At 36.7% G+C, this 22,883-nt stretch overlaps 1 protein-coding gene across 6 annotated transcripts in view; it reads left to right on the plus strand.

Moving 5' to 3' along the window:
• The window catches only part of ACSS3 (acyl-CoA synthetase short chain family member 3), a 144,488-nt gene that overhangs the window by 67,663 nt on the left and 53,942 nt on the right, over positions 1–22,883 (plus strand). For all 6 annotated transcript variants that reach the window (XM_067697458.1, XM_067697463.1, XM_067697459.1 and 3 more), the window contains one exon: positions 20,874–21,025. In XM_067697458.1, the coding sequence (XP_067553559.1) occupies positions 20,874–21,025 (152 nt within the window). The remainder of the gene's footprint in view (positions 1–20,873; positions 21,026–22,883) is intronic.

A 22,883-nucleotide genomic window follows, 5' to 3' on the forward strand; every position in this document is an offset into this window, starting at 1 on the left:
ATGGAAGTCTTCTAGTCCCAGTCACCATTTAAAGACATGAGTGTTTCTTCATTTTCAGCTGGCTGGTTTTCTGTCTCTGAATGCTCAGAGATACTAAGGCAGACTTTGACACAAGTATTAAACCATCATGCACTTCTCCACATATTTTATACTATGCCTTTGTCCTTTGTAGATTTAACATGCACTGTGGTGTTTGTAATAATTAAAACATAAAATAATCTTGACACATCTGTCCCATACCAAAATCCTTACAATAGAATAAATGTTTATTAAAATAATAATTCCCCTTGAAGTAAACAAAATAAGCCTCAACACTGAATACTTATAATGAATTATGAAATTGCTAACATAAAGTGACAAAGCCAAAGGTGCCATTATATTGAAAAGTATTTATATTTATAAGTATTAACCTGCCTTTAGAACTGAAGTACATGTAATTTTTGTGCATTTACCATTGGCCTTTTTTTATTTCTCAAGTTTATTTGAAACATGACTTTAACACCATGCAAGGGGCTCCGTTGTTTGTCTTTATCTTGGAATGATGTGCTTAAGAACATTGCAGATGCTCTAAAAGTATTTGTCGTACAAAAGAGTGATCCTTTTTTTAACCTTTTAAACCTTATCTCTGCACTCTGGTTTCTTTCCTGCGACTTGTAAACATCTTCAATTCTCTCTGATCACAAAACAAAGCCTTTTAGACTTTTGCACATTTCTAGCTATCCCATCTTTATATTCTTCTCCACTAAGTTCCTTGAAAAAATACACTTCCCATACTGTGTGAACTTTATATGCTTCCAATTATTGTTCATCTCACTGAAGTCTGGTTTCTCTCCACATTGCTTTATAAAGCTGCTGTATCAGAGGTCAACAGTGACTTCATAAATGACAAAGTCAAAGGGCCCCCTTCACTTTGATTTTTATTTTTTCTCTCAGTGGCATCAACCCTGCTGACTGAAGGTAATTCTCTCTGTTTTCTTGAGCCCCCTGCCCTTTTGCTATTGTCCAGGCTGTTTCTTTTGCCTGGCATGACTTTCCCTCTGTCTTTGCTTGTTTGGTTAATTCTACCTATCCTTGTAGACTCTGATTAGATGTAATCATCTCTTGGAAAATTTCCTCATAGTCTTTGGCTGTGCTCGGTTCCCCTTTTGTGGTTCCGTTGCCCCCCTGAGCATATGTCTGTTAGTGAGCTGACCACACTGTCCTGAATTTATACCTAGTAAAGTGTGGGGACCTCAAAAGCCAGTCTCAGCATAGTGCAGAGTACACAGTAAACACTTAACAAATGCTTATAGAACTAAATTGTATGCTACTCCTCTGTTCTCTTTCTACCTCTCTGACAGCTTGTCCTCCTTTTCCTTTCTTGGTTTCTTTTACTTTGATGCTAAACATTGGGGATTAATAGGGTCTTGTTCTTAGCCCTCTTTTCCCATTCTGCTTATATTTCCTGGATAATCCCCATGCAGTTGGATTTGAGTATTACTAATTAAACCAAGGCTCCCAACTCCTCCTTTCTATATCTGACCTTTCTGCTAAGCATCAGCTTATTATTCGGCACCTTCAGACGGCCCAGTCATCCCTTATGCTCAAGACAATGTGAAATGAACTCACTATCTCCTCTCTTCCCTGCAAAGACATTGCTTTCCATATACTCTACAGTGTTGTTAATGTTACCTGCATTCACTCAGTCATCCAAACTAAGAATCAAGAAGTGATTCTAACTTCATTCTCCTTACATATCATAACCTATTGCTCATTACATTCTACTGAATTTACATTTTAGTACCTATCAAAAGTGTCTTCTTGTTTCCATGTCTCCTGCCATATGTTCAAGGCTGATAATTTAGCTAGTATGTTGTTGACTGGTGTGTATTCTATGGTTGGCTTCTGATCTCACTTGTGTGGTGCCTATCCTTTCCAGTTGTATATTTCAGATAGCCACTCTAGAGAATGTTCTAACAAATACTTCTGCCTTCAGACGTCCTCCAGGCCATCTCTACCCAAACTTCAATTTCTGAGCTCTCCTCACTTACAGTTATCTATCTAAAATGCAAAGGCCAAGATTTTTCAAAGGGTTGAGTTCTGCCTCCAGGAAGATAGAGATGATATACTTTTCTCTATTCCTCCCGCTAAGTAGAACTAAACATTTTAGGTGTTATGTCTAAAACAAACATAAGACTGAAAGGTGGAGAGAAGACGGAAAACTGTCTTTAGGGACCTTGGGACTCAAAAAATAACATAATGATGAGAACTTGGGTTTTACTTTTCCTTCATGTGTCTTACATTTGTGTCTGAAGAAGCTGGCAATCCAGAAATGCCAACAACTGCAGACCAAAAAACAAAAAAAAAACCTCCAAGAAGAAAAAAATAAAGCCTGATCTCTCAAGCCAAAGAATTAGGAAGGAGCAGCCTAAGCAAGACTTAAAACTTTTAGATGGCTCTACTCCAGATAAACGCCACAGAAAAATCCATAATCCCACCCCCACCACCAAACAGCAAAGGCTAAGTGGGAAGCTTAGACTTCCAAAATTGTCAGGCTTTAAGGAGGAGCCGTAACCCTCCCTCTTCCCACAGGGTGGTGTCAAAGGAGTTTGACTAGGGAGCCAAGATTTTCATCCCTGTTAGGTTATAATGAGGACCCCTTGAACTTGCAATGACAGTAGAGACCAAATAAGGAGGCTGGACTTATCCCCCTCACCTATCAGTAATGAGGTACCCCTTCCATTCTCCATTGGGATGGATGGGGTCAGTGGAGGCCTAGTAGAAAGTCAGGACTTTCACCAGCAATAATAAGACCACTTGTCTCTTCCCTGTGGTGTCAGTGGACACCACGTTGGGAGCAGTAACAGGGAACTCTCACCTTGTCCAGCCAGGGAGGTGCCATTGGAAGCCTACCGTTAGAACTAGAAGCAACCCAGCAGTAATGAAGTGCATCTTCCCAATTGGGTATCAATGGAGGCCAAATGAGGGACCTGGATTTCTACCCTTACCTCTTCCTTCTTTGCTGGAGTGAAATCTAAGTAAGCCACTTTAAACAAGATTTAAATATGAGTCAGTCTCATAATATAGTACAAAAAAATGTCCAGGATTTGATGAAAAGATCGTTCCTCATACCAAGAACTAAAACGATCGCAAGCTGAATATGAAAAGACAGTTGATAGATACCAATACTGAGATGACGGAGATGTTAGAATTATCTGACAGAGATTTTAAAGCAGCTGTGGTAAAAATGCTTCAACAATTGATGATGGACATTCTTGAAACAATTGAAAAAATAGACAGTCACAGTAAAGAAATAAAAAGTTCCAGCAAAGATATAGATGCTATAACGAACAACCATATGGAAATTTTAGAACTGAAAAATACAATAACCAAGATAAAAACTCAATAGATGGGCTCAGTACCAGCATGGAAGGGACAGAGGAAACAATTAATGAACTGGAAGAAGGAACAATAGAAATTACCCAATCTAAACAACAGAAAGAAAATAGACTGAAAAGAAAAAACTAACAGAGCCTCAGGGATATGTGGAATGATGACAAAAGATCTAGCACTTGTGACTTCAGTCATGGAAGGAAAGGAGAAAGAGAGTGGGCCTGAAAAAAGTACTCAAAAAAATAATGGAAAACTTCTGAAAACTTCTCAACTTCTCAAATTTGGCCAAAGATATACATCTATAGATTTAAGAAACTGAGCAAACCCCCAAACAAGATTACTCTAAAGAAATCCACATTCACACAAAAAACACTTAACTTTCTGAAAATTGAAGGCAAAAGAAATAATCTTGAAAGTAGTGAAAGAGAAAGGATACCTTATCTGTAGGGGTAAAACCGTTTGAATGACAGGATTTTTTCAAATACTAGGGAAGTCAGAGGGAAGTGACAATGTTTTTCAAGTGTGGAAAGAAAAGAACTGTCAATCCAGAATTCTATATTCATCCAAAATATACTTTGAGAATAAAGGAGAAATAAAGACATTCTCAAGATGAAGAAAAATTTAGAGAATTTGTCACCACTAGGCCTCCCCAGAAAGGACAGCCAGTGGCCAGTAGTTAATGATAAAAGACTAAGTACTTCCCCTGATGTCTGAGAACAAAGCAAGGATGTCCACTCTTACCACTCTATTCAATATACTCCTGGAAGTTCTAGCCAATTTGATAAGGCAATATATGGAAACAAAAAGAGAAACATATCAGAAAGGAAGAAATCAAATTGTCTTTATTTGCAGATGGCATGATTGTCTATGTAGGAAATTATAAAACATGTTTTAAAACCCTAAATTAATAAGTGAGTTCAACCAGGTCTCAGGAGACAAGGTAAGCATACAAACATCAATTGTTTTTCTCCATAATAAACACCTTTGGCTACCAAAGAGCAACATGAGGAGTCCTTGTAGAGATGGAACTGTCCTTTATCTTGATTATATCAATATCCTGATTGTGATATTAAACGATAGTTTTGCAAGATGTTACTGATAGGGAAAATTGTATTAAGGGTGCACGACATATCTCTGTATTATCTCTTACAATTCCATGTGGATCTACAATTATCTCATATAAAAAATGTAACTAAAAAGTACAAAAAAGGCTTCAGGGAACTCCTGTCAAAGAACGTAATTCAAACTCATTTGCACGATACAAATGATCCATGGTCATCTGCCCTTTGCCTGCCTCTAAGGTCTGTCTCTTGTTTCCGGCCTCTAATTCAGCTTCCCACCCAACAATCCACTCCTACTGGCACGTACATGAACAGAACTGCCAGTGACTAAGTTGTTTCCTCTACTAAAATTCCACTTTTGTTCTGATCACGTAGCGGAGTGGTTCTTTTTCTTAAGGGATCAACTTAAATTACATCTTCTCTCTGATATTTTCTTTGCCTTCCTCAGGTGGATTGAAGTTCTTTATACTTCTGTTATACCATCTAGATTCCTTTGATCTTGTAAATACGGTGCTGTAATACTGTAAACTCCTTGAGGGCAGGGAATGTTTGTCATTTATGTACCCCCAAGGTCCAGCACAGTGCCTTTCAGGAAGTAGATAAAATTCGTTGTGAATGAACCATTTCTAAGCAGATTAATTGACAACTTGAACATGCAAAATGCTGGGAAAAAACTTACTTTCTTGATTAATTAACACCAAACAAAGGTATAGAAGAGTCCTGACTTGTCACTAGGCCAGCAAGTGAAAAAAATCTTTATTAACCTCCACCAAATAATAGTCCCACATGTGTCCCAATTTTAGTTGGATTACCAAATTAATATTAATATGATTTTATTTTAGTATTATTAGTATTTTTTATTTAGGAAACTAAAATCTCCCATTAAATAATAAAAATACATTCTTTACATAGTAAACAGAATAGTTTAGTAGATCATTCATATCTTCATAGGATTACCTTTTCTAAAGAGAAATAAAAGCATACAGTTGACCACAGTTTTATTTTCATTCTTAATGAATTATAGTATTTCAAAGCTATAAATGAGGTAGACAGTGAATTGGTATCTGTGATAATATTTTTCCTTAATGATATATTTTAATTTAACAAAAATTGATATTCTGAAGTATTAAGAGATTTGCAGTTCATTATGTGCCCAAATCATCTACAATACAGCAACCAGTTCATAAAACATTTCTCTTTTTATTAAATGCAAATGGTTCATGATATCTTATGAATAAATGATGAATGAATCCTTTTTTTCTCAGCAAAGTTAAAAAAGTTATATTCTGGATTTTAATACAAATCTATATTTACAGTGGCCGAAAGAAAATTGAAAATGGTTATAACTAAGTTGGATATTCAGTTTAACTTCTTTTTTTTGCGGTACGCGGGCCTCTCACTGTTCTGGCCTCTCCCGTTGCGGAGCACAGGCTCCGGATGTGCAGGCTCAGCGGCCATGGCTCACAGGCCCAGCCGCTCCACGGCATGTGGGATCTTCCCGGACCGGGGGATGAACCCGTGTCCCCTGCATCGGCAGGCGGACTCTCAACCACTGCGCCATCAGGGAAGCCCCAGTTTAACTTCGAAGTACATAAGAGTTACCCACTTGAAACAATCTGTTTCACCATAAAAGTTTACAGTGGATATTTAAATAAGATTTTCTTTTTTGCCATAGAGGACATATAGCCCAACATCTGCAGGTTAAAAACATGTTGGAAATCCTGGTTGTCTTCTTTGGTTTTAGCTTCCTGATAACTACCAAATTTTCAACACATCCCTGTTTCTCTCATTAAAGCAAACAAACAGCAACCAAAAACCCCACAAAAATCTTTGATTCTCTATCCCCTTGCAGTTACAATACTCTCTCTTCATCTTTAAAGGCTTGCCTATACCCAATAGCTTCATTTTCTAACCTAGAACTTAACTCTGCAATCCTCTCCAATTGGCCTCTGTCATCATCATTTCATAATAACAGCTTTTTGATAATTTCCTAGTGATCTTTATTTTTTCAGATGCCAATGGACATTTTCAGTCCTCTTCATACTTGACTTTTCAACATTTGAAAGGGTTGGCTTTCACTCTATCTTAGTCACTTTCTTCCCTTCTAAGGCACAACATGCTCCTATTTTTTTGAAGTTATTCTTATGCTCATTTCTGCTACAGTACTTTTCCTACTTGTTGCCTGAAATATATTCCTCTTATACTTTAGAGCACAGCCAGGTGTTACTTCCTGAGGGAAGCCCCCCTTGACCTCTCTGACTAGGTCAAATCTTTGTAGTCTCTCTTAAGCACCTTGAGTTTTTCCTTCCTGACTTGTGTCACAGTTGCCATTTCACATTAGTTTATAGGCTCCTTTGATTTATTTGCCCCTCTCTGTTCTGAACTCTGAGAGGGAAGGTTTCATTTTAGTGTTTGCTCCCCATCAAGTCTCAACTTTTAGCCTTGTTTTTGACACATTCTGAGTTCTCAATAAATATTTGTTAAATAAATGGCTGAATGAATATATCAGAAAAAGAAACACAACAACTTCATTTGTAAGTAAGGACTTTTTTCCCTGACAGAGGAAAAAGTAATTCTAATATTCTCTTTACTAGAGAACTTCATGAGCAACTTAAGTAATCTGTTATATTTTTTAATAAGCAAAGAGTTAATTTTGTTCATTGACCTGGACATATTTAATGTATGCAATTCTGGAAGCCATATTGGACTGACCAATTAAAATATGTAAAGCAATGTTGAATAATTCAGTCCTTGTTTTTGAGAGGAAGAAAACAAACAGTACCTTTCTATAAATTTATTTTATTAATGCATGCTGATTGAAACAGACCTATCCCCAGCAACATATGGACGAGGACGTACTTGGTACAGAGGTTTTGTCAAAGAGGAAGAATGTAACAAACAGTACTCTAATATAGAAACTTTCATATATAAACAAATTTAGCAACCTGCTGTGTGTATGTGTGTGTGTGTGTGTGTGTGTGTGTGTTTGTAAATGGTGTTTATACTCATATGTTTTCTGGCCTCTCTCTTCTATTTCCTATTTGCCCCCTTTTTCAAAAGGCCTGGCATCTGCTAAATCAAAACCCAACCCATCTTCTCAAGGGCAAGCAAATTCTCCTTGGTCCTGTCTTTCTCCTTATCTTTGCTTGGGTGTTAATGGACAAATATGTATCTTGTACACACATTTCAATTGCCTAGTACAATGGAACTCAGGCTTTCCACATGGTAGTGGTGGCTGAACAAGAAACCAGCTTAGCTGACAAACATCTCATAGTAGTCCCTTACGATTCTTTTAATATCTGAGGCATCCGTTATATTGTCTCCTCTTTCATTTCTGATTTTATTTATTTGGGTCTTTTCTCTTTTTTTCCTAGTTAGTCTAGCTAAGGGTTTGTCAATTTTATCTTCTAAAAAAGATCAACTTGTAATTTTAGTTTTTTCTATTGTTTTTCCATTCTCTGATTTATTTCTACTCTAGTCTTTACTATTTCCTTCCTTCTGCTAACTTTAGGCTTAATTATTATTCTTTTTCTAGCTCCTTGAGGTATAAAGTTATTTTATCTGAAACCTTTCTTTTTTTTATTGACAGCGTTTATCACTATAAATTTACCTCTTAGTATTGCTTTTGTTGTATCCCACGAGTTTGGTATGTTGTGTATTTCTTTTTGTATGTATTTCTTTTTATCTCAAGATACTTTTAAAACTCTCTTTTGACTTCCTTATGGACCCAGTGGTAGTTCAAGAGTGTGTTGTTTATTTTCCATGTATTTGTGAATTTTACTATTTTCTTACTGTTTTTGATTTCTAGTTTCATTCCACTGTGGTCAGAAAAGATACTTGGAATGATTTCTGTTTTCTTAAATTTGTAAAGGCTGTTTTGTGACCTAACATATGATCTATCCTAGAGAATGTTTTGTATGTACTTGGGAAGAACGTATATTTTTCTGCTATTGGGTAGAAAGATGTTGGGCAAGGGATACAAAGTTTTAGTTATTCATGATGATTAAGTTCTGGAGATCTAATGTACAGCAATGTGACTATAGTTAACAACACAGTTTTGCATACTTGAAATTTGCTAAGAGGGTAGATCATAAGTGTTCTTACCACACACACAAAGAAAAGAAAGAAAAAAGAAAATGGTAACTATGTGAGGTGATGAATATATTAATTAGTTTGTGGTGATTATTTGTTGATGTATACATGTATCAAAATATCAAGTTATACACCTTAAATACATATAAATTTTGTTAATTACACCTCAACAAAGGTGTAAATGGAGAAAAATGATAGTAAACTGCTTGTATATAAAAATAACACAAAATAAAATAGGTTGTACTTTAAATAAAAAAGAAGAAGAAATCAATTTGGATAAGTTATTACCTAGAGTGGATTATTAGTTATTAGTCACCATAAATCTATCTTGGCATTAAATTATAAACCAGTTGGTATAATTGACCTTGATGTGGCAATTGTCATTTTTATGTAATAACAGTCTCTTTGGAATCAAGGAATGAAAGCTTGCTTTCATTTTATATTTGTTTGCATTTCACAAATTGTCTATTTCATAGCAGCAAGCCATTTCAATAAACTCTTTAGTATCCTCACTAGATTAACCAGGGCAGATGGTTGTCTGTTAATAATTCAACAGTTATCTTTGAAGATACGTACTACATTCTGCCTTCTCAGGCAATACATTAGTTAGAAGAAGTAGAGGATTTAAGATTCTGAGTTGTGTTGTAGTAGCATGATCACAGGACTGGAAATATGAATATCCATGTTATTTATCTTGGTCTGCCTTCATCTACCTATATGACCCTGGACAAATGAATTCACCCTCTTTGGTAATTCTTCATCATTAAAGCTGGAGAATTGACACGTATTCTCCCAGCTCTGCACTTCTGTGAATCTTCTCCAAGTCAGTTGGTTGTTCTTTTTTTCCCTAGTATAAATATATTGTTTGATAACATTTTAATTTTTTAACTCTGGAATTAATTCCAATTTCTTTTCATAGTGAGTGATGCTCACCTTCCAAACGCATTTACTGAAGAAAGGTTTCATTCTAAAATAATGAAAATTTTTAATGTTCGAGAGGAGGCATGGAAGTTCAGACTTCCATAGCATGATTCCTGAAACTTCTACATATTAATTATTTGACCTCAGACAAGTTACTTAACTGTTCCTAGCCTCAGTTTTCTCATCTATAAATATCACTATTGGGCTTCCCTGGTGGCGCAGTGGTAGAGAGTCCGCCTGCCAATGCAGGGGACACGGGTTCGTGTCCCGGTCCGGGAAGATCCCACATGCCGCGGAGCGGCTGGGCCCGTGAGCCATGGCCGCTGAGCCTGCGCGTCCGGAGCCTGTGCTCCGCAACAGGAGAGGCCACAACAGTGAGAGGCCCGCGTACCGCAAAAAATAAATAAATAAATAAATAAATAAATAAATAAATATCACTATTAATAGTACCTTTCTTACATGGCATTACATTGATTAATCCATTGAAATCCCTTAGGAGAGTTACCAGGATATAATTGTACAATAAATATTAGATATTATAAGCTACTATTATTATTCAAAACTATGAATTTTTTCTTTCCCAGAATAAAATTCTATAATATAAACACTAACCATTCATTCCCATGGAATCCGGCCATTGTAATGCTTGAATTTTCAGGTACTCACATTTCTTCTTTCAAACTGTGTTTGTCCTCACAACTGTGAAGCGACCATCAGAACACTAGAGGCTACTCCCTTTGGAGCCCATTAGTTCCCTTCTAAGCACCAGGCAAAGGAATCAGCACACAGAGATGTGTTGATCCTGGTCCTACCAACTTTGAAGAATGAGCAGCAGTTGTGGAAAATAACCCAGGGGTCTCTCCCCTCAAGGATCTGTCCTTTCAGAGTAGAACTTGTGAATGAAATGAGAGTGGCCTGGAAGTCTTTAATCTGCAAATAATATAACACATTTCATGGTTCGTTATTATCCGAACATTTATAACCCTTCACTTCTATTTTTGATGGGCTTTATCATTACTGGCTTTTAAACTGCCTATATGTCTTTGAAAACTTCAGAGTATTCAACTTGATAATCTCTTACTGAATGTTCTTTTCCTGAATTCATAGGAGGATGGAAGAGTTTAGATACCGCTAGTTTTTTCTTTCTTTATAGAATGATTAGTGTAGAAATGAGCTCTTTACTTTCCTTTATTTGTATAAAAATCAAATAAGACTATGTGAAATTAGTTTGAAAGCTCCAAAGAAATATGATTGTATGTATTTGTATGTATAAAATGTATACAAAATATGACGGTATGTACAATATAAATTTGTGTAAAATGTGAGACATTATTATCACTGTATATACATGGATCAAAATGTTAAGCCATTTTCCAGTATGAAAGTCTCGTGTTTGAGAATATTGAGGATAATTCTTTGAACTACTTTCAAATTATTTTTGTATTGAACACTCTTGTTAAATCATCCCCAGTGTTTCTTCAATGTTATGTTGTCTGCTCTGTGCTGCACTGGATCTGTAACCTCCATGAAGACATCCTATGATGTATTTTTCCACACATGGATGTTCTGAATTCTTAGCCCCTCCCAGGCTTCTTTTCAACAATGTAACTGTCACTTGCATATATAGAGTTATCTTCTCTTTGCAAGAAATTTGTACTTCCACCTATATTAACGTGTTTTCTTTATTGATGATCCCCTTTTCAAGGACAGAGATTTGCTTCTTTCCAGCATAGAGTATGTTACTTCTTTAATACTAGTAGCCACAACTGTTGCTAACTAGTACACTCAATAGGCACACATCAGAGACTTTTCCCTTATTCCTCATATAATAGAAAATTATTTATTTCCTTTAAATCTAGTATAATGGCAATGAGCTTTTATGTATGTACAGAATGAGAAAAATGATGACTCAGTTATTACTTTGATCCCAGCTATATAATTTCATCATCTCAATTGGAAAAGATTGTAAAGCTGATGCCAGCATCTTTTAGGTTTCTCACATGACTAGTTGTTCAAAGATTTTTATTTCTGAGTGTATTTTTCTCTGTGTGTGCCTGTGTTTTACGTGAGAACAAGCAAGCGCAGCTATTGTCATAGCTCCATCAACAATATTTATTGGTGCCTATTGTGAGCTCTACATTTTGCTAGGGTTGATAGGGAAGCAGAGTGTATCAGATACACTCCTTGCACTGAAAGCACTGACAGTATAGTCAAATAATTAAGATTAAAGGACAGAAAGCAAACCAATTGAAGAGACACTACCTAAGAAATTTCTTACAGTGTATAGAAGATGTGAAAAAATTTCCAGAAACTATTACATTGAACCATTAATACGCTACAATAAATTCTTGAACCTGTTTTGATACAATTTTCTGATGATGGAACTAAATAAGGCTCAAAAAAATTAAATAAGTTGCCTTAGGTCACATAGCTTGTAAATGGCAGTGTTTGGATTCCACCTTGGCTCAAAAATCTGTCTACTAGTCCCTTAAGAGAAGTTTAGGACTAGAGTAGACAGGAAAAGCTTTGTGGATGAGACAGTACAAGTAATAATAATAGCTACTATGGATTGAGTGTTGGATGATAGGAACTCCTCTAAGAAGTTTACATGGTTTTAATTAATTCTGTCTCCAAACCATGGGGTAAATTTTTTGCATCCTGATTTACAGCTGTAGAAACTGAATAACTTTATCAGTGGCACAAGAGTGATGGAGCTGGGATTTGAAACAAGGTTTTCTGGCTCCAAAGGCAGTGTTCTCTAGTCATAATCTTAAGATGAACAATTGGGAAACTTGAGTATTGCAAACTAGATGGCCAGAGCCAGGGTGTCAGTGATCTGAACATTAAGGCAAAGGCAGGATGTTAGAGTGTCAAGTGGATATTGTAAGACAGAGGTAAAAAAGGAAGTTGAGAATAGTTTTGATGTCTTCAGCTAGGACAACTGATTAATGGCAGTTATCAACTGAAGTACGATAGTGTGGGAGCAACAGTTCTTGTGGAGGAGTTTTGGCAATGTAGAGTTTAAAGGGGCTGTGCAGACATTTGTATGATATTGGGAAGTCAGATTTGAAACTCAGAAGAACTTTCTGAATTAGAGATGTAGAAGAGTTAATAATTTAAGTCCCTAAGATGATCAAGATATGCAGAGAGGTGAAGACTGAGAAAAGAAAGCAATATAACTTAAGAGTGAGAAATTGGAGAGGTGATGGAAGAATCAGAAAAGTGTCCTGAAGACCAGTGGAGGGGAGGTTTTCCAGAAGATGGGGGATCAGCAGTGCCAAGTGCTACAGAGAGAGGTCTGGTAGGACAAATATTGAAGAGAGCTTTGGCAATTTGGATATGGTTAGTCACCCTGATCAGAGCAGTTTCGTGAGAAAATTTGTGTGTTCATTTTTTTTTTTAACGTGGGGAAATAGGAGCATGTTGAAGGTTGTACTGGTAAATTATTGGATGTACGGAGGAGTCAGGCTTTGTACAGCCTCAGGTTGAATAGCAGTATACATACGGAATAGCCACACTTTACTTTCTGGGCAGAAATCTGTTAGGGTGATAATGCAAGAAGCCATCTAATTTCTCTGCTTACAGCAAAGTCTCTCACTACTCACTGTGAGTAAAGAAAACCTGAATTTGTACCTCTAGTACAGGATAGCAGAGTGATTGCTCATCAGCCTGGAGGAATTCAGAGGTGAAAGCAGTCCTGCTAGAAGCCTTGAACTACCAGCTATCCTAGTGATAAATGCTCTCTGACTGCTGAGAACGGTAAATATGTCAGAGTCCCTAATTAGCTCAGCACTGGGTCTGCAGAATTACCAGTTCCATTGCTCTGCTTCATTTACTTGCCATTAATACTTTTGGGGGTAAGCATCTTTTTAGTATTTTTATGACCAAGGTGGAAGCAGTGGTTTATTCATTGGGGGTAGGATCTCCACAAGGCCCAGTATGGTCAACTCTAGAGATGGGAGAAGGCAGGGGAAGAACCAAACCAAAAGCAATAGATCTATTTTGATTTTTTCAACTCTACTGAGGTATAATTGACAAGTAAAATTGTAGGATAGTTGATATATGTGCACATTATGAAAGGATTCCTCCCATCTACTTAATTAAAACATCCATCACCTCCCATATTAATTTTTTTTTCTGTTGAGAATGTTTAAGGTCTACTCTCTTAGCAAATTTCAATTATATAATACAGTGTTATCAACTGTAGTTACTATGTTATACATTAGATTCTCAGACCTTATTCATCTTACAGGTGAAGGTTTGTACAAAAGGGATAGATCTAGATGGAGTTACAGATAAACATACACATCCTTAATATAGTCATGGAGAAGTCTTACTTTTTCAGGCTGGAAGCTAGAGCATGTCCTTCTTAACTGAAGAAAGGCAAGGACTCAAGCCTGAGGAATTGCATCCCTGTGGTATCTACCACAGGAGATAGTAAAGAGGGATTGTCAAAATAACAAGTTTAGGGGCTTCCCTGGTGGCGCAGTGGTTGAGAGTCCACCTGCCGATGCAGGGGACACGGGTACGTGCCCCGGCCTGGGAAGATCCCACATGCCGCGGAGCAGCTAGGACCGTGAGCCATGGCCGCTGAGCCTGCGCGTCCGGAGCCTGTGCTCCGCAACGGGAGGGGCCACAACAGTGAGAGGCCCATGTATCGCAAAAAAAATAAATAAATAACAAGTTTATAGAAAGCATTAATTTGAACCAGGTGAAATTGCTGATATTCGACTGGTTTTGACTTACACAAATGGCAAATTTTTATAATCAAAATAATAGGAGGGAAAAGAAGACAGGTGGACCTCAGGTAGACGACTAAGTTTGGTTTTTGAGACTATTCGTAGCCCTTTGATAAAAGTGGATTAAAAGGGTAGGACTAGGGAAACTTATTTACCCTGTGGAGAAGAAAGTGAACAAATGTTATGATATCTACCTGTTCATCTGCCCTCTCGCTTCATCCAAGCTGTTTCTCAGAGCAAAACAAAATCTTTGAAGAGATTTTGCCTAGAAACCTAGGGATATATGTAGAAACCTTTTGGTTATGGAAGGGATTTCAGAATCTGATAAAAGCAGTTGACTTCCCTCCCTAGGAAAATGAACATATACACATTAAAAAAAAAAAAAGAATATTTATGAACCCCCTGAAATTCAGGTGAGAAACCCCTCATTTAAAAGATAAAGATATATTGATCTCAAGCAGTGATACAACCAAAGTAAAATCCCAAACTAAGACTTAATTTTCAAAGGTCTCTGGAAAGCACGAAAGAGCAGCTGGGGTTAATCATTCCACCTTTGGAGATAAGGCATTTGTACTCAGCATGCTAAGTCTTACAAATCATATATATATATCTCCAGTCTGGAGTCTGGTTTATACATCAAGGCATAAAGAATTTGGAGCAATGAGGCATTTCTCTCCAATTATTTTCTCAGTAGATGGCTTCCTATTATCAGATTTCAGTTATCAGTATATTCTTCTACCAATACTTTGATTGGCTTATTTATTAATAACATATGGAAAAAAGCAGCAAAGGTTAGTGTTAAATTCTAGGCTCATCCAGTAGGGTAACCAGGCAGGTGGATATTGGAAGATAGCCTAGCCTTGGGTAATGCTTAATATCTAAGGACTAGGCGTTGGTTCTTAATCCTGGCTGTGGATTATAATTATTTTGTGAACACATAAAACATAACACTGTCCAGCCCCATCTCAGGGCAGATTAGATCATAATCTCAGGGAGTGGGGACCAGGCACTGGTACCTTTTAAAAGCATTCCAAGAAGTTCTAATGTACATTTAGGGTTGACAATCACTGGTTTAGAGTAAAATTAGATGGTGGTATGGATACGATGAAAGAAAGCAAGATAAAAGTATATTCTCATAGGTGAGGCCCATGGAATGATGGGAAATCTCTAGTAAATAATGAGTTAGTCAATATAAATTTTTAGTTATTAATTTGTATTTATAGGTAAGTTTTTACTGGAAACTAACACAGCATTGCGAGGCAATTATACTCCAATAAAGATCTACTTAAAAAAAAAAAAAAAAACTCCTTATAGAAGCTCTTTACCACTGGTTGTCAGTAGGGGGTAGTTGGCCTTTGGATAGGAGTCTGCCCTTCCCCCTCCCCCGTGGTTGCCAGCAGCCAAAATAAAGCAAACTTTCCTTTTCACAAAACAAAACAAAACAAAACAAACAAACAAAAAAACCAACAAAAAACAATACAAACGAACAAAAAGGAGTCTGCTATAGTAACATAGACTCTTAGGGCTGAGGGTCTTAAGGCATAGGGCAATTATCCCATCTGGCTTTAAAGCAACAGTAATATTTTCAAAATTGGCACAAGATAATGTGAGTTATCAAGAGAGGAACTTCAGGAAAGAAAAAGCCCATCTTTACAAAAGGTTATGCAGGCACTTGGTGCATATTTCAAAACTCACAAAAGGGTAAAGAGTGCAAATCTCATTGCCCTCTGTTCCCAGCTGTCCAATTTCTCTCACTTGGAAGCAATCAATCTCTTGTTTACAATAGTTCATTCATATATAAGCAGTGTCTTTTCTTTTTGTATACAAACAGCACTGTACAAATGGTATGCACACTATTCTACATTTTACTTTTTTCACTAAATAATATACCCTGGAAAATTGCTTATGTTTTAACAAGTCTCAGGTTTAGATGTTGCATGTCCAAACTTGCATCCCTTGATACCAGGCATGTAGTAGGAATTCAACAAATGCTATTGTCAATTTCATCACTCTTCCTAAATAAATAAACTGACACTGCTGCACCTGTATGCTGAAATGAAATTCAGAACTAGTCCATAAGGGATTTTTGCTGTCTTCACCTTAAAACTATAGTAAAAGCGTGCCTTCCATGACATTCTCAGAAGTAGTGTTCAAAAAGAGACCAAATATATTTCAAATCCTGCCACAAAAAGAGGCAAAAACTGTAGTTGACTCAAAAATTTTATGTCAAAATCTGAGAAATCACAAGTACCGTTGACCCCCAAGCCTTGAATAAACTGAAATCATAGGATTAATAATAAAGCCAATTTTTTTTTACTCAAAAATTTAATTCTGATGTTTACATATACCTTTGTTTTAAGTTGTATTTCACTACTTTCCTGTGTTGACAACTTAACCTCACTGGAACTTGTGTGGGAAGTCTAGGCATTACCTGGTTTTCTAACTCTGAACTTACATCTGTGGTCCATTAACATTAACACATTGAAGCAGTAAGTGGCAGACAATTACAAGTGAAGGTTAATTTTACGATATTTGGTATCTGAAGAGAACTGTCATGTTCTCTGTGCTTTGTACCTATGCTAAACCACAATATAAATATAAGCAGTTGATATTTTATAGATCTCTGATGTTAAAAAGTCATGATTTATAACAGCTGAAAGCTCATAATCTCTGCTTTGCCATTTAGGGATTGCTTTCTGCCTTTGTTTTCTGGGCAGCAATCAACACTGTAGACTTTAGTTTAGAGGCAGGGAATCAAAGCAACTGGTAATGACATCGATTGAGTTTTAAAGAGATGTTAAGTTACCTGCATTACTGCTTTGGGTGTATATGTTGTTTGTTAAAAATCCCTATAATCTTAGAATCTTCTTATTTTAAAATTGAATAGATTTGGGGCTATTGCCCCTTACTGAATATGCAAGTTCTGGAGTCAGTGTCATTTTTTCCAAGCAGCTCAGCATACTTAGTGTGTTACTGGTTACTTTTAAAAAGCATTATAAAGGAGTCATATTGCTTATGTGTGCATGCATGTCTGTGTGTGCACATGAGCCTATGATGTGCAGGAGGGCAGGAGAGAAGAGTGTTCGATCAAATCAATAAGGCATTGCGTCATCTGCATTTAGAGTTCATAATGAAAGAGGCTTACTGGCGTTGCTTCAGTTTTCTGAAGCTGCTAGTGGTGATAGATGCTGAGAACATATGGGTCCTACGTTTATCACTGTAGTCTCTCCCTTTATTAGACACAAAATAGTTTATAGCACCTGTTATGTAATTTTTAATAATATTACTACACACACACACACCCAATTACTAAAGTGTAAGTTCCCTTAGAGCAGGACCTTACCTGGCTTGTTCAAATAATTATTCCCAGAATTTAGAAAAGTGTCTAGACCATAGTAGATGACCAATAAGTATTTATTAAATTAATGAATATATTAGCACTGTTTAATGTATTATGATTGCATGCAAGCAATCATTTCTGATGAAAGATCTTATTCTGTGCTGTATTATACTTGCTGAGATGTTTATATCATTCAGAGCCTAATGTATGTGTTAATCAGCAGACTGTTTTGGGGAACAATAATTTCTTTGATGTATCATAACTTATATTTTAATCAAAATTTGAGATCAAATAGAAGTTTTAAGAAAATAAAAAATAAAATATATAAATATTAACGTAATTCCAAAATAAGGAAATATCACTCATTGCCTCAAATGGTCTTCTGGGGCATGGACAATAAAAGACAAAACAATTGAACCTTTCTTAATTCAACTGACTTACAAAAAACATTGTGAGCTTTTATGCATCACTTCCGTTAGTATCCTAATTGTAATGACATGTTATTTTGATTTTTTATGTTCAATAAATGTAATATTGCTGGAAATTTGGTGCAGGGTCAGAATTGCAACAGTAACAATTTTATATTATCTATAAAAAGTATAGTACAGTTGTTAACTATTATTTCTAATTAACTATTGTTTAATTATCATTAGATACAATTAATTTGAAGGCACTATAACATACATCAAATTGTGTCCTCCATGTAGGTAGTCATTATGGTATAGCATTTTCATTATGACACTAATAGCATTCTTTAGTGAGTATATTATCATTGTCCCATGACACTGGCATTGCAGTGGAATTCAACTCTATTTGGCTATAAAATATCTTTCTTCAGTAGAGGTCAAACCATCTTAAAATATTACCTCAGTGCTTTTAGCTTATCGGAATCATATTGGAAAAGTGATTTATTCTTATTTAGCAGTCAAGAAAATGGCAGCATTGACAGGGCAAGTCAATTGCGTAAGGTCAGTTGACAAATCATTTTTACGTGGGTGAGGTCAAGTTTCCAAAGACACAGTCTACTGCACAGGGTGATCAGTGCCTAAGACAGATTTGAAGAAATAAAAGTCAAATGTTTACCTCCCTTAGTTAGAAATAATACAGTTAGTGCTGGTATGCTCAAGGCTTCAAAATTTGTGCATTAAATTATATACATGAAAAAAAAAATTATATACATGAGTTGCCATACTGTATCTGGCAGCTTTTTATACTATGCCAATGTGTTGACCTGTATGGGATAGTAATGAAATAAATTGAAATCAAGTGTTTTGGGATAGTTGTGATAATAAAAATGAATTTCTAGTTGAAACAAATATCTTCTTTGGTATTAAAAGAGCATGAGAAGAAGCAACAGAATATAACAAAGAGGTAGTAAAAAAAGGAAAATATAACTACATTAAAGAATATTAAGGGTAACTATTAAAAAAATAAATGTAAAAACTAAATAGTTCTCTAGCAAAGATCCAATTAGAAGTGGATAGTGAATCAAAATTATTAAATGGCTATGGTTGGCCTCATATTGTCATCCACTCCTTTATTATTCTTTATTTGGGGAGACCTCTGAGTTGACTTCTAGCAAATTTTTTCTTTCCTGCCTTCTTCCCTCCCCTCCCCTCCCCTCCCCTCTCCCCTGACCCTCCCCTCTCCCCTCCCTGCCCCTGCCCTCCCCTCTCCCCTCCCCTCTCCCCTCCCTGCCCCTCCCCTCTCCCCTCCCCTCTCCCCTCCCCTCTCCCCTCCCCTCTCCCCTCCCCTCTCCCCTCCCCTCTCCCCTCCCTGCCCCTCCCCTCCCCTCCCCTCCCCTCCCCTCCCCTCTCCCCTCCCCTCCCCTCTCCCCTCCCCTCCCCTCTCCCCTCCCCTCCCCTCTCCCCTCCCCTCCCCTCCCCTCCCCTCTCCCCTCCCCTCCCCCTCCCCTCCCCCTCCCCTCCCCTCCCCTCCCCCCTCCCCTCCCCTCCCCTCCCCTCCCCTCTCCCCTCCCCTCCCCTCCCCTCCCCTCCCCCCTCCCCTCCCCTCCCCTCCCCTCCCCTCTCCCCTCCCCTCCCCTCCCCTCTCCCCTCCCCTCCCCTCCCCTCTCCCCTCCCCTCCTCTCTCCTCTCCCCTCCCCTCCCCTCTCCCCTCTCCCCTCCCCTCCCCTCTCCCCTCCCCTCCCCTCTCCCCTCTCCCCTCCCCTCCCCTCCCCTCTCCCCTCCCCTCCCCTCCCCTCTCCTCTCCTCTCTTCTCCCCTCCCCTTTCCTTTTGTTAGCATAGTTCAGTGTTTCCCAAGTGTGTTTTCCAGAATACAAGGTCCATGGGATGCTCAGATGGGGGATGTGGACAAAGTTTAGGAAATATTACATAGAGTCACTCATCTCTTAGAATTTCCTGATGTACTTTAACACTTTTTAGTCTCAAGAAATGGTCCAAAATAGGAAACCTGTTTACCCCAACCCCTTCCAAAATGATTTGACTGTGAAATATATATTTTATATATATATATATTAACATTCCAGACACCTGACTTTAGAAACAAAGGGAGAAGTACCAGTGATGAGAATGTATTGAGGAACGAGGGGATATGGTTGGGCCAACATAGATTTTATGGGACACTTTGCGTTTTTGCAGAATTACTGATTTATTTATGCCATGCTCATTATCCACTTTGCAGGAACATCAGTTAAAAAATGCTTTGTGTCATTTTGAACTGTATAGTCTATAAAAATTGTTAAATTTTTATGAATGGAACATACATAATGTCATTTTGAGGCTGTGGAAAACCTACATATTTTGAGATACCTTATTGGATTTTTTAAAAAATTCTTAGAAATTGCTTTTCTTGGAGTGAGACATTTAATTGAAAAGGTCATTGCTCAGAAATCACTGTGATTCCAGATTTTTCTGTCTTCTCATATATTTTGAGAATTGCTATTTTCACTTTTAATAGCTATCATGAAAAAGTTTAATATTAGAAATTCATAGCAACTACATTTCTCATATAATCTGCCAGACAAAACAATGTATTTAATTGCTTGGAAAATACAAGACTGTTTTATGTTATTAATTTGAATGTGATATATATATATATATATATATATATTTCCAGTCCTTTATCTTTCAAAACTTATGAAAGGAAAAGTGCAATTTGAAAAGCTTTTAGGATGCAGTATTGGAGCAAATGGGCTCTCTGATGCCTGGGCATTTGGTTTGTTTTATTTATGATAGAACATGGGAATATTTTAAAACTAAGATAAATAGCTTCAATGTTGAGAACCCCATTTTGTTAATATTGCTGTGTTAAATGTGTAGGTACTGAACAGTCAATGAAATATGAGACATTTTACCCAGTGACATTTTAAATGCATCTCCTTGTAGGGGAAGCCTGTGGGAACACCAGATGCTGGCGCTTACTTCCGTGTGCTCGCGGAGCATGGAGTAGCTGCCTTGTTTACAGCGCCAACTGCCATTAGAGCAATCCGTCAACAGGACCCTGGGGCAGCCTTGGGGAAGCAGTACTCTCTGACAAGGTGAACTCGGGATGCACAGGGCAAATTACATTAAAAACTGCAATCAGAATGAATAACTGAACATCCTATATATTTTTTCTATCACTGCAGTACCACTATGGAAAGAGCCAAAGGTTCTGAATGTTAAGAATGACTGTTCTAAACATATCTTTGAAATAGTTGGAAATTTAACTATACTGTGAATATTTTTTAATACCATATCATGTTTATTTCTGTTCAAATTTTATCAAAATAGTTCTTTTTTAAACTACTCAGCTTATATATTTTCCTTAAAATAAAATGCTAAGTGTAACTTAAAATGAGTATGTATATATATATACATACACATATATGTGTATGTATATATATACACACATATATATATAACATCTGTCTTTTGAAAATAGACTAATAGTCTAAATAGAGGGAAATATTATTTGATTTCACTTATAGAGATAAAACGTGGAAACTATAGTCCAAATTACTTATGTTGAAAGAGTGAAGGAAATTATTTTTCTATTGTTTTGTAATAATGTGCTCTGAATAGTTTAGGTATTTTTGTGCTGGTGTATTGCCATTCATTTTAGTTTAATGATATGTATCTTCAAAGGTAATTATAGCAATTTGTGTCTTCAAGGCAGTTTCCAACATCGAATCTTATTGAACCTTTTTGAAATAGGTCACTGCTATCATGAACTAAAAGTATTTTGTAGTTTCTTCAAGTCAAAAGTGGGTTTGAATTAAGTCAGTTTGAATATTTTAAATTAAATGCCAGATGTTATGAATTTTATGCTGCTATGGCCCAAGAAGGGGTTAAAACAGGTATCATACAGCAATTGCAGATATAATTAAGAAGATTTCAATTTGGGCAGGGTCAGTGGTTTTGTTTATTTTTCCTCTGTTTTTTTTTTTTTTTGTTTTATGAAAAAATGGATCCAGATTTACGTAAAATGTTCATAAAATGAGCATACAGTGTGTTCATAAAATGAGCATACAATGTGTTCATAAAATGAGCATACAATGTGTTCATAAAATGAATCTTCTATTATATTTCTATTCATTCTCTCTTTGTTCCTTTATTCACTACATTTCAACTTAGTTTTCTCCATTTCAGTCAAAAGCATAGAAACATAAATTTTGGTAAAAACATCTGAGGTTATGTATCGTCTCCACGTCTTAAGACAATTCAGGGGTTTTGAAGAAACAGTGACTGTTGTTCTTGCAGTGTCTCTTTTCTGACAAATGCATTCTGATTACAGGGCGTGTAGATGTGTGAGCAGCAAGCTAAGGTGTCTTGTTTGCTGCATCATCTTTTCCCATTTATACATGGGTTTTAGATGATAACCTTTACTGTAAAGGCAAGAACCATTTCTAATTTGCCTGAAATATAAAGCATCAAACAATACCGAATGAATACCTTTTTTTTTTGAATACCTATTAAAACATCACTCTTTCAAACTAATAGGTATAGACATGGAGTATGAGATTTTAGGGTAAGAGAAATTGCAATAAGTTCCCCCAATCATGCCCCTTTGTCTTTAGGCATCTAAGTTTTTCATGATGATGTGAACCTATGTTTTTAATAGATATTTAGGAATGCAGACTCTATAAACAGCCTCAATTATTCAAATGACTACTGTTAATAAATGCAGACACTTGCTGATCACCTACTATGTGCTAGGCATAGCAGTTAAAGTTTGTTATCTCATTTGGTTATAACAATAAATAGGAATTGTGATTATTCTCATTTTACAGATGGGTGAAGTTAGGGCCAGAGAGTTTAAGTAACTCTTTAGAAAGAAAGTAACTCGGGCGATCTGACTAGAGCCCACACTCCTAACTAAATTCCATGGACATACTCTTCCTATGAAAGGTAAAT

Source organism: Pseudorca crassidens, chromosome 11 (assembly GCF_039906515.1).
Source record: "Pseudorca crassidens isolate mPseCra1 chromosome 11, mPseCra1.hap1, whole genome shotgun sequence".
NCBI lineage: Eukaryota > Metazoa > Chordata > Mammalia > Artiodactyla > Delphinidae > Pseudorca > Pseudorca crassidens.